General features: G+C 38.6%; 1 protein-coding gene across 1 annotated transcript in view; it reads right to left on the bottom strand.

Moving 5' to 3' along the window:
* The window catches only part of kif21a (kinesin family member 21A), a 101,385-nt gene that overhangs the window by 62,448 nt on the left and 26,423 nt on the right, over nucleotides 1–12,514 (bottom strand). The window contains exons 6-10 of the mRNA XM_042334817.1: nucleotides 12,159–12,323; nucleotides 9,323–9,438; nucleotides 7,766–7,961; nucleotides 6,693–6,882; nucleotides 4,505–4,568 (exon numbers count right to left, since the gene is read on the bottom strand). Of these exons, the coding sequence (XP_042190751.1) occupies nucleotides 4,505–4,568; nucleotides 6,693–6,882; nucleotides 7,766–7,961; nucleotides 9,323–9,438; nucleotides 12,159–12,323 (731 nt within the window). The remainder of the gene's footprint in view (nucleotides 1–4,504; nucleotides 4,569–6,692; nucleotides 6,883–7,765; nucleotides 7,962–9,322; nucleotides 9,439–12,158; nucleotides 12,324–12,514) is intronic.

Here is a 12,514-nt window from a genome sequence, read left to right as displayed (position 1 = left end):
ACCTCCCCAATCATTTCTGGTTAATGAAAACAAGGTTATTGTTGCAACGGTCATCTCATATCATCTTAACTAATGGATATTGCTCATGTTGTACATGTCTAAGGTTCCCAACGTGCATTATCTTGTGATTTGTCTACATTACAATTCACCTGCCACTCCACAGCCCATCTGTTTAATTACTCCAGATCTTCTTGAATGTTATTTATTCTCCTTAAATTAAGTTAGTCTTTTTTTAAAAAAAATAAGAGTATCCAGGTATTTCTCCAATTCTCTTCCCATTATCCTATACTTCAGTTTCTGGTCCTAACCTCCTCATGATGGGGTGCAGTTCCTAAGGATCTTGTTTCCCTCTGATACTCCACCAAAGTGGTCAACATTCATGTACAAACCTCGACAGTGAGCGTCAGTAGGTCAGTCACTGCAGAGGGTGTTAAAGCCTAACCTTTCCTCACCCAATTTCCCACACATGCACAACCAGTAAGGGACCAAGATCCAAATATCTTCTTTCTCCATAACCCTGGGAAGGCCAGAGCCAATTTAACAGCCCTACTGAGACCAGTAAATTCAACATGGCCTGGGGATTTGAACCAGCGAACTCCTGTTCCATCATCTGCAGCTCAATTGACTACTTCATGTGACTGTTTCTGTTAAGGAGGTCTTAATGTTTCATGCTCATGTTGATGCATTAGTAAAGATTAATCAAATACTTTCTCAAACAGAGAACAAAATGTGAAAACATTTTCCAAATGGCAACAATTTTTTTGCTGACTTTTGCTCACACTTGTCCTGCAACTCAATACACAATATGTTCTTCTCAGTACTGGGCATAGCCCGAAATAGACAGATAGTATCACTGTCTATTTGGAGTTCTGCATCTGCCTTGCATCAACTGACTCTCACATGGTATGTTGCCTCCCTGGTGCCAGGTTTGAAGACATCACAGAACGGGTGCAAAACATTCCAAGGGGAAGGGGAACAGAAGTCGTGGTCTGTGTTGGGATCCATGACATAGGGAAAAAAAGGGCTGAGGTCCTACAGGAGTTTGGGAAAAAGCCAAAGACTAGGACCTCAAAGGTGGTGATCTCTGGATTACTCCCAGTGCTTCGGGCAAGTGAGTACCAAAACAGCAGGATCAAACGCATGAATGCATGGCTGGAGAAATGGTGCAGATAGGAGGACTTCAGGTTCCTGGACCATTGAGACCAGTTCTGGGGCAGGTGGGACCTGTTCAAGGTGGATGGGTTACACCTGAACAGAACTGGGGCCAATGTCCTCGCAGGGAGGTTAACTAGTGCTATGGGGAAGGTTTAAACTAATTTTGAGGGGGAAAGGGAATCAGGATGTAGCATCAGAGAGGAGAAAAACGTTACATAGAGAGATGAGAGAGATGAATAGCAATTTGATAAGGAGTAATCCAGAAAAAGTAGGGATTAGATGGGGGAGAAATGCAGAACAGACTCAGCCGGTCTTGGAGATCATGTGCGTAAATGCACGGAGTGTGACAAATAAAATTGGTGAGCTGCAGCCTCAAGTTGCCTCATGGGGTTATGATATAGTGGCAATGAGGGAGACCTGGCTCAAACAAGGACAGGAATGGGGGCTGAATGTTCCTGGTTACAATGTATTCAGGAGGGATAGGGAAGGAAAAAAGGAGGGAGATGGCAATATTGATTAAAGACACAGTTACGTCCCTAGAAAGGGATGATGTGCTAGAAGAGGGTCCAAAAACAGAATCTATTTAGTTAAAGAGCACTCTGGTATGTGTATATCATAGACCACCAAATAGTGGGAAGGAGACAGAGAAGCAAATCTGCAAGCAGATTTCAGAAAGATGCGAAGCCAACAGAGTGATATTAGGGGCCTTCAATTATCCTAACATAGACTGGCAAAATAACAGTGCAAAGGGCAAGGAGGGGGGAAGAATTCCTGAAATGTGTGCAGGATAACTTTCTGGATCAGTACGAGGAAGGAAGCAGTGCTGGATCTAGTTCTGGGGAATTAAGTGGTGCAGGTTTCAGTAGGAGAGCATCTGGACAACAGTGATCATAACATTATTAGGTTTACAGTATTTATGGAAAGGGACAAGGAGCAATCAAAGGTGAAGATACTCAATTGGAAGAGGGCTAACTTCAGGGAGTTAAAAAGGGACCCAGCCAAGGTAGACTGGAAAATATTGGCAGGTAAAACAGCTAACGAGCAATGAGAAGCCTTTAGGAGGAGATAGTTCGGGTAGAGAACAAATACATTCCCGCAAAAGGGAAAGTAGGACATCCAAACCGCGACAAAACAGATTTTAGAAAATATAGGTTAATAAAGGACTGCCAACACATATTTGTTAAAGGCAAATCGTGTCTAACGAACCTGTGAAGCGTTTTTTGATGAAGTAACAGAAGGTGGTTGAAGGTAGTGCAATTGATGTAGTATATATGGATTTTCAAACAGCGTTTGATAAAGTGCCACATAAGAGACTTGGAAGCAAAATAGCAGCTCATGGCATTAAAGGGTCCGTGGCAGCATGGATACAGAACTGGCTGGGAGACAGAAAGCAGAATGGTGGTTATGTTTGCTTTTCTGACTGGAGGGAAGTGTGCAGTGGTGTACCCCAGGAGTTGGTATTGTGACCACTGCTGTTTTTGATCTATATGAATGACCTGGACTTGGGTACAGGGAGTACAATTTCCAAGTTTGCAGCTGATACTAAGCCAGGAAAAGTAGTTAACAGTGAGGAGGACAGTAGCAGACTGCAAGGGGACATAGACAGACTGGTAAAATGGGCAAACAAGTGGCAGTTGAAATTTAATGTAGATAAATGCAAAGTGATTCATTTTGGTAGGAAGAATGAGGAGAGGCAATATAAGCTGATGGTACAATCTTAAAGGGGGTGAAAGAACAGAAGTAAATCTTTGAAGGTGGCAGGACAGGTAGATAAAGCTATTTAAAAAAGCATATAGGATACTAGGCTTTATAAATAGGGGCATAGAATACATAATTCAGGAAGATATGCTGAACCTTGATGAAACTTTGGTTAGGCCTCAGCTAGAGTACTGTGTTCACTTTAGGAAGGATATCAAGGCACTGGAGAGCGTGCAAAGGAGACTTACAGGGATGGTACCAAGAATAAGGGGCTATGAGGAGGCTTGAGAAGCTAGGATTATTCTCCTTGGAGCGGAGAAGGTTAACAGGAGATTTAATAGAAGTTTTCAAAATTACGAGGGGATTCAATAGGGTGAACAAGGAGAAACTATTTCCACTGGCGGGTGGCTCGGTAACCCAAGGACACTGATTTAAAATAGTTCTTAAAAGAAAGAGGAAAGGTGAGGAAAAAAAATTTCACACAGCGAGTTGTTCAGATCTGGAATGCATTGCCTAAAAGGAAGGGTGGTGGAAGCAACTTTTAAGAGAGAAGCAGATAATTACTTGGGGAGAACAAGTTTGCAGGGCTATGGGGAGAGAGCGGGATAGTGGGATTGAATTGGATAGCTCTTTTCAAAGAGCCGGCACAGACACAATTGGCTGAATGGCCTCCTTCTGTGCTGTCTAATTCTATGATTCTAAGTGATCACTCCTAATTATGAAATTTGAGAAATGTACATACTGGTATTAACTCGCCTCTTTATAATTTATATGCTTTCACCCGACATGTGGAGTGTACTGGAAATTCTTGAAAGATAATCCATTCATCCCCAAAGTGAAATAATGTAATGTTATGGTGTGGGGGAAACTATAAAATCAAATTGAATAAAATTGTTTTCACTGTTCAAACATAAAGCAATGGTCATTTGGTCACAATCTTTAAATCCAACTAGGATAGTCACTGTAATGAGTTAGTTCTAAGGAATATTTCACATCTAAAACAATATTTGTACATTATGCAGTAAGCTGCAAATGTACTCTGGTTTCATAACACAGCGCCTTGGGACGTCCTTCCGACATGAAAGATGCTAATGAAATGTAATATTGTATTTTTGTATAATTATTTTCTCTTAGATCCACAACACTGAAAAAAACATCAACCATAATAAAGCGTTAACTACCTGAACTTTTTTTTATAAGCAGGCTACTAATTGGAGATGTTCTCTGTTGGAATCCCATGACTGTCCTCGAAAAAATGCATCCAATTGATTTTAGCAAAAATAATCAGAAAGCATACTACTCCAGAAGAATGACATTTATTGTAACTTGGAGAAGATGTGTTTTGTAAAAATGCACTTGCATGAGATATACTGCTTTTAAGGGTCACCTTTTTAAAAAATAAACTTCTCACCACTGATGTGACCTTACTGAACTGCTATGAAATTTGGATACCTGCATAAAAACATTCCATTTAGTTTCTACAGTTTCATTATTCTTCCATATCTTGACTTAGACAATATCTCATCAACAATGTGAGCAATACTGCAAGCTTTTTCAAGTAAAATTACACGATTAGTTAGGTCCCTATTAGACCCGAGTGCCATTATAAAAAATTGTGATTAATATGCAAGTTAAACAAAACAGCAATTACCGGAGATCTTCAACCTCTTGGATATATTTCTGAATCATTGCACTAATTTCTTCATTTCCATCTCCTGTAATTCATGAGAAACAGAATATGTTTAAAGGAATATAATCTGTTCATGTAAATTACAACTTGGCAAATGCGCCAAAGCTAATTAGAACTTTCCCTTTGTAGACTTCATGCTAAATTAAAAGTATCTACACAATTACTAAAGAGGTTCGAGCAGAGCAGAGTATAATAAACCACGATAGAGGATCCTTTTCTCATTTCTAGTTCTGACTCTCACTTTCATACGTTCTCTTTTCCTAAACATTATCAAAATTCGCAGGAAGCTTGTCGTGGCAAGCTGTGCACTTTTAGTTGGCTAACTCTAGCATCACATTGATGCACTCTGGAGAACTCAAACCTTGGCTGTAGTCAACCTGCACTTAAATTCTTTGATTAGATCCTATACTTCTATTCTAGTCAGCCAGGTGATATGCAGGGTGTTTCCTGATGGATGTTCCTGATGGAAACACTCTGCTTATCACCTGGCTGACTACCAGTACATAATTTACATCAGACAAAACCCTACATATGTGGAACTCTCAGTATTCTGGTTTGTTTTTTCTTTGGTCACATGGGGAAACCCATCACTGTGCTTAAGAATATCCAAACTAAACTGAGAATTCCATGCATCCCACCTACTCATGGACATTCCAGAGATAGTTGTTGGAATGGAATGCACCACAGCCAACAACAGACTTAACACAGCAGATGCATTCTCTGCTCTGTAATGTATATACATATAAATTCTAGCTATTCAATATAGCTGGATTTTCAAGGCTCATTGTTAAGATTAACACAGTTTATTTGGAGTCCTGTTGCCCAGTGGTTAGAGCACTCGCCTCTCAAGCGAGAGACCTGGGTTTGATTCCCGGCAGGGCGAAACCTTGGGCAAGTTTCCTTACTCCACACGCCTAATAATAATCTCTCAAGAAAATAATAAAATTGATCACTCCAATCCACGACTGTTTGTGGGACACTGTTGTGCGCAATTGGCTGCCGCGTTTCGCCCACAAATATACAGTCAATTCACTTTACAGTACATTCTGTGAAGCGCTTTGAGATGTCTGGAAAACGTGAAAAACGCTATATCAAATGCAATAATAATAATTATTATTATTGTCTGTTACAACAGTCGAATGCAAGGCACATTAACACAGGGGACAGGTACAGCATTGTAAACCTTGTCCTGTTTTGATTGCTTATAGAATAAGCCAGGGGAGGAGGTGATAGATGAATGCAAACAAATTTTATCCTCTGCATAACACAATCCATCTGTACAGTGCACGAGCTATTGGATTCTAAACTATATGCATTCTTTACTCTGCAATGTATATACATGTAAATTGCAGCTATCCAGTAAAGCTGGAATTTCAAGGTTCATTATTAAGATTAACATAGTTGGCCGTTCTTGCAAGATTAACATAGTTGTCATTGTAACTCCTAAACACATAGTTGTCGTAACTCCTAAATAGATGAATGTGAGGCAGATTCATATGTGCAACTGCTTGGTGATAGAAACAACTGTTCCATGAACAGTCGTGGATTGAGTGACCAAATTATTATTATTATTTATTAGTTATTTATCAAGGCATTATTACCTCCGGACAAGCGATCCGCCAATCGACTAACAACTGGGTTCCTACTTACTGCAAGGTAAACAGAGGCATGTGGAGTAAGGAAACTTGTCCAACATTTCACCCTGCCCAGAAATCAAACCCAGCTCCTCTCGCTTGCGAGTCGAGTGTTCTAACCACTAAGCTACAGGACTCCACATTATATATTAAAAGCACCTCTTCCAAACAAAATAAATTAATTGCTCAAGGAAAAACAGAGAAACCCATCCTGAAATTGCAAAATGTATCATAGAAAGAAATTTGAATAAAATCTTAATAAGGCTTAAGTAATAAGCAAATCAATCCCTGACTACCCAGTGCCTTGGACGTCCTTCCGACGTGAAAGGAGCTAAACAAATGTAATTTGTTGTTGTAGCCCCACAGCTTTCTTTATATGTCGGATGTTGTTTGGTAACTCTCTCAATCTTTTGCCGAACATGTATAACATTAAAATACTAAACATTTTCTTCAACATATTACATAGTGATCTCAATTTACATCCAAAACAATGTCTTACTTTGAGTTGTCCTTACCTGATTTTGCAAGAACTTGGTTGACCTGTTCGCTCAGAAGCTGCGTTATTCTTGCCCTCAGTGACTCTATGGTTTCTTGCATAGCTTTAATCCTCATCCGTAGATTAGTATTTTCTGTTTGTAGCATGCCATTTTCGTGGAACATGTCATTGATGCTTTCCACGCCATCATCACCTATGATTCGCTTACCCTAAAGAATGTAATGTTCACATTTATAATTAGTTGATACAAGTATCAATTAGTTGATACTTGTAACTGTCTGTGGCATTTGAGAGTTCTTAAGGTAATATTAAGAAAAGTACAGCTAATAGTTATTATAACAGAGATATAATTAAATACTTGGATATGATCAATTAACAACTTTAAAAAGCCAGGTGCCTGCATATTCTCGTAGAAACCATAATTAAACTAATACATTTCAAACAATTATAAAACTTTCCCATGATCGTCTTCAGCTTGGAAGCTATTTCGCACTGGTATTTCTCCTTCACGAGTTCATAGATTTCATAGAATGTTACGGCACAGAAGGAGGCCATTCGGCCCATCGAGTCTGTGCCGGCTGTGATGGCAAGTTGCACAAGAGTGCAAAAATAGTGGATCAACGTTCAAATCTTGGTGTTTGATTGACTTCAGATATCTGGTTATCAGATCTTGAAATGCTTCAATCTATGAAAGCATTTCACAGAATTAATTTCTCACTTTATTGCTGCTGAATTTTATTTTAGCTTGAAACATTAACAGTAGATATAAACAGTTGAGCCCACATGGACTGCTGGATATGGGTCGGTAGCACCGGACATTACTAGTTTCTGCCATTGTGTCAGAGAAGAATAGGGAGAATAAAATAGAATATCTCTGCATTGCATATGTTGAGACAAAATATGTGAGAGACAGAATGTGTGTGTGAGGGCGAGGGAGGGTGGACCTGCGGGGGCGAGGGAGGGCGCGGACGGGTGAGAGTGTGAGAGAGCGCTCGCGTACATGTGAGAGTGCGTGAGGGCTCCCTGGATTACCCTAGATTATTATCCCCTGGATTACCAAATTCCTTTCCCATTTTCCATACATTCTCTTACCGTCTTGTATTCTGTAAGTTCCATCTGTAGACGTGCTATCTCACCCCTCAGCACACTGATCTGTTGGCTTGCTTTGTCTTGGTTGAGCATCACTTTGTTCTTAATGTTTCGTGCACGGTTTGCATACTTTAGTGTGTTCAAAGTTTCCATGAAATCTCGATCCGATGGACTGATGCAAGCGATCATAAATGTTTGGCTATAAAGATAAACAAAGGTTCAGTAACAAAGCACACCCCAACACCTACACAAATTATCAAATCACAGATATGCATTTTCTTTTAAGCTCTTTGAGTCACCTTCCGCCGTGAAGGGCGCTATATAAATGATAGTTGTTGTTATTCTTATTCATTGAGTTACAAGTATTAAATAGATGGGTGAACCAATCTAAAAGTCATTAAACAAATAAAAGCAGAAGAACCAATTCAGATTATTCTCGTATATTGGTTAGCGCACTCGCCTCGCAAGCGAGAGCACCCGGGTTCAATTCCTGGGCAGGATGAAACCTTAGACAAGTTTCCTTACTCTGCACGCTTCAGTTTACCTAGCAGTAAGTAAGAACCCAGTTGTTAGTCAATGGGTGGATCGGATTCCAGGGTTAATAATCCCACAAAAAAAATGTGGTCAGAATCCATGACACTATATGAGATGCTGCTATGTGCAATTGGCTGCCATGTTTCACCTACAAAATATACAGTCAATTCACTTTACAGTATATTTTGTGAAGCACTTTGAGAGCTTTAACTACGTGATAAGACGCTATATCAAATGCAAGGATTATTTATTATTTCCCCTAAGAACAATAGCATCAGAGCTTTAATTTCTCAAAGACATGATACCCTGTTAAAATATTTTCTTTTTGTTCTCCAATAAACTGTTGAAACATTCAATAATTATTTTTTAAACTAGCCTGATGCTCCACTTGTTTTATGAATTAGAAACTAGCATTGAGCAGGAGAATAATGATGTTCTTTCATCGCTGGGACATAAGTTTAAACAAGTAGACAGATTGGATAAAAGTTTCCTCTCTCAGTTGCTTGTATGTAAAACTGGTTTGGGCAATTTAAATCCAAGGAATACAAATCAACAACAGTGAGCTTGCTTGTTTTCTTCACAATTCATCAACAAATACAAGTAATTGGAATCCTTGAATATGTCAGAAAGAGAACATAACTGTAAGGTGATTATGCACATTTATAGGCTGAAGCTAACACCCAAAGGCTGAAATTCAGCTCTGTTAATCTGCAATTATAATGGAAGAAATTCTGTTTGAAAAATATCTTGAATGTCACTTTCTTCTCATTCACAAGAATTTCAGTGCAAAAGTATTCCATTCCTCAGTAATGACATTTCTCACAAAGCAGAGTAATATTCCCCAATGCACAACTTTAAAAATTAAATTTGAGATTTCTTTTAAGTGAAAGGTCATATATAAATATAATTTAATAACTAGCATTAGGAAATTCAGGAAGAAAATATTCAAAAAGGTCTTGCACTTTTAAAAGACAAGAATCTGCAATTTTGTTTGATCAACCTTTATTATTCCTCAATAATACATACCTATTGCCTCCCAAGGAGTCTTGCAGTAATCGTGTTAGTTTGGAGTCTCTATATGGCACATGAGTAGCTCGCCTACTTTTATCTCCAAGCGCACTTATGACATTTCCAAGTGCTAACTGTAAGAGGAGTATGAAAGGAAAATCAACAATTTAAACAAAACATATCAAGGTACATTGATAATTGGCTGCTATGTTTGCCCACAAAATATACGCCGTCACACCACTTTAGAGTATATCATGGGAAATGTTTTGAGAAACCTCAATGACATAAGGCACAATACCAAATGCAAGGATTATATTATTTTTGCGCAATAATTATTAGTGTTCCATATGTTGAGCATTCCTTCACTGCATGAATAATACAATGAGCGACAGTGGAGCCTGTAGCTCAGTGGTTAGAGCACTCGCCTCGCAAGCGAGACCTGGGTTCGATTCCTGGCATGGCAAAACAGTGGGCAAGTTTCCTTACTCCACATGCCTCTGTTTACCTAATAGTAAGTAGGAACCTGGTTGTTAGTTGATTGGAGGATAATTTTTCCTGGGGTAATAATTCCTTCCAAAAAAAATTTGGTCACTCAATTCACTACTGTTTGTGTGCAATTGGCTGTCGCATTTCGCCCACAAAACACACAGTCACCACACTTTACAGTGCATCTTGTGAGGCGCTTTAAGACTTCCCGAAAACATGATAAAGCGTTATATAAAATGCAAGGATTATAATCCAGAACAGGCTGGTTTATTACAAAAAAAAATTACAAACTGAAATTTGGGAAGTTGATTAGAATAAACCCCATTTTAGGCAACTGCAAAAAATCTCTCAAAAAAGTTTAATATTTCATATAATTTATCTATATTGTGAATAGTCTAGTTACTAGAGTGTGCTAAAAAAACAATACATCAAAGTTTTCACTTCAAACTCTGAAATTCAGTTAAACAGAGTGAGTGAAGGGTCAAGAGGGAAGTGGACAGAGGATTGAATGGACAGTTCACTCAGATACTCTAAACCTGTGTCCTCGTTTTATTGTCTTGTTGCATCCTATAGTATTGATCAAGGTTTACTGTTTCAATCCCATTAATGCTGGAAGATGCAACCACGTGATACAAACGCTTTTTATACTGAATGCACACCCGGCAAGACTGCACAATTAGCTTGCTCCCACTGTAAGATGTCTGCATTCTCTTCAACGGCTTGAGGAGGAACATAGGCAACTTGGTGGAGAATCTCTGGTTTAAAGTTAGATATATTTTTCTTTCATTTTTGACATCATCCCCACCATAAAATATCAAGTAAAACTGAGAGGCAGAAAAGGGAATACATTGCAAAAGAAAAAACTCCCTCAGGAATGACTTGCCAAAATGACTTGATCCATAGCCTTAAGGTCAGGACTACAGGGTTTGTTAACTGTGTTAGTTAATCCACATCACAGCCTGCCTAAACTTGTCTATTAATACAAGTTTAATGTAGCGGAATGGAAAAAGTTCCATTCCACTACATTAAACAGTCATGGAATGGAAAATGTTCCATTTATTGCTCTTTAGGATTTCTCAAAAGCATTTTGAAGCTGTGTGGAATATAATCTGCCAACCATCGCAAATATTGCTTAGATATTAAATTACCCCAAATTCAGGGAGAATATGATACAAGTGACTCTTGGTTTAGTCCGATCTACATGATAGGATAATTCTCTACATACATCAATATAAGGAACCATCTTTCTCATGTAGCTTTATATGGAGTAACAAACAGCAACTTTGAGTTATATGAAAATACATGACTTTCATTGTTAGGGTGCTTCCATTATACCAGAACAAATAGTGTTGATCAACTGACATGTCCTTAATGTGTAATACTGGAAGCTTTCCAAGGTTAAAGATCACAGAAGCTTAAGGGCTCATAGGAAGGATTGCAGTTTGGGGCAGATTTTTAAGTTTGTGCAATACCAATTTTATGTCTCATGGGGAAAAGAGAGAGAATCACTGATTCACAGAGCCTCCAAATGACTTTAATAAAATAAAAAATGAACAGCTGCTCTCATAGAAAACTACAATCTAGTTAGGATGCCATGCTGGGTCTGGTGGTTGAGGCAGAAACCATATTAGCTTTCAATAGGGAGCTAAACATCTAAAAACAAGGAAAATATCTAAAAAGGAGTCAACCAGAGGTAGTAAGAGCAGCTAAATGATACTGAAAGGATTGATTTAAAAGAGCCAGCATTGAAATAATAGGCCAAATGCCTCTTTTTTGTGCTGTAGATTTCTATGGTCCTATGGATAGCGCCAATGAAACATTATGCTCGGGGTTTTGTATGTCTTTTTTACTCTAAGTGATATTGCTGCTCTTGTCTGGTGAAGAGGAAAATCAGAACAATTGCCATTCTTCTTGGCAGATGGCTATTTCAAATATTTGTCCATTTGCTGTGGATTTAATACATTGAAACCCAACTGTTGGATGATTGCAGAGGTAACTGGAATATATTTAATCTTTTCAAGGTTGACGATCACTATGTACAACAAAGCTGTTGCCTCAATGGGGGAGGGGTAACGTAAAGAACACCCATGGAGATCTACAATACATATGCACACAGGGTGGGAGTTAAGCAGTATGTGGGGCTATGTTTTCAATAGCACAAGGTCACAGAGTCAAAATTGACTAAAAGGGTCAATGTCCCTTTACTCTGCACACATGGTGTATGGTTTATGAATAATGTTTTAAAATTTGGATGAAGCATCTTTATGTAGGGGTATGTAGCTGAAAAATACATAGTCCTTCTACTTAATTCATATCATTCTGAACCAGAATGTGCGAGGTAACCCAATCCCACTTGTACTGTACTCACTAAACCACAGTTAATGGAAATTCCTTCTTTTGCCCGATCTCCAGTGGCTCCTGTGCGTTTCAGCCTCTCTGAACCTGCCAGGTCAACAAAATGGAACTTGGCTGTAAGAGTTTCAAACTCATTCATCTGCGTTGATTCACTAATTGCTTTGTTGTCCAATTCCTCCTGCATTGAGAACAGAATTAAGTTTATGCATTCAACCAATTATACATATATAAATTTAAATAGCTAAAATCACATGTAATTTACAAAAATTATCCAGTGTGCACTTTTTGTGATGAACACAAGGCTAGTTTTAAAATAAGTTATATGATTACAATACAAAATATCCCTCAAAGATAAACAACTGAAAATGA

Source organism: Callorhinchus milii, unplaced genomic scaffold (genome assembly GCF_018977255.1).
Source record: "Callorhinchus milii isolate IMCB2004 unplaced genomic scaffold, IMCB_Cmil_1.0 Scaffold5, whole genome shotgun sequence".
Lineage (NCBI taxonomy): Eukaryota > Metazoa > Chordata > Chondrichthyes > Chimaeriformes > Callorhinchidae > Callorhinchus > Callorhinchus milii.
This window is presented reverse-complemented; position numbering and strand designations above follow the sequence as displayed.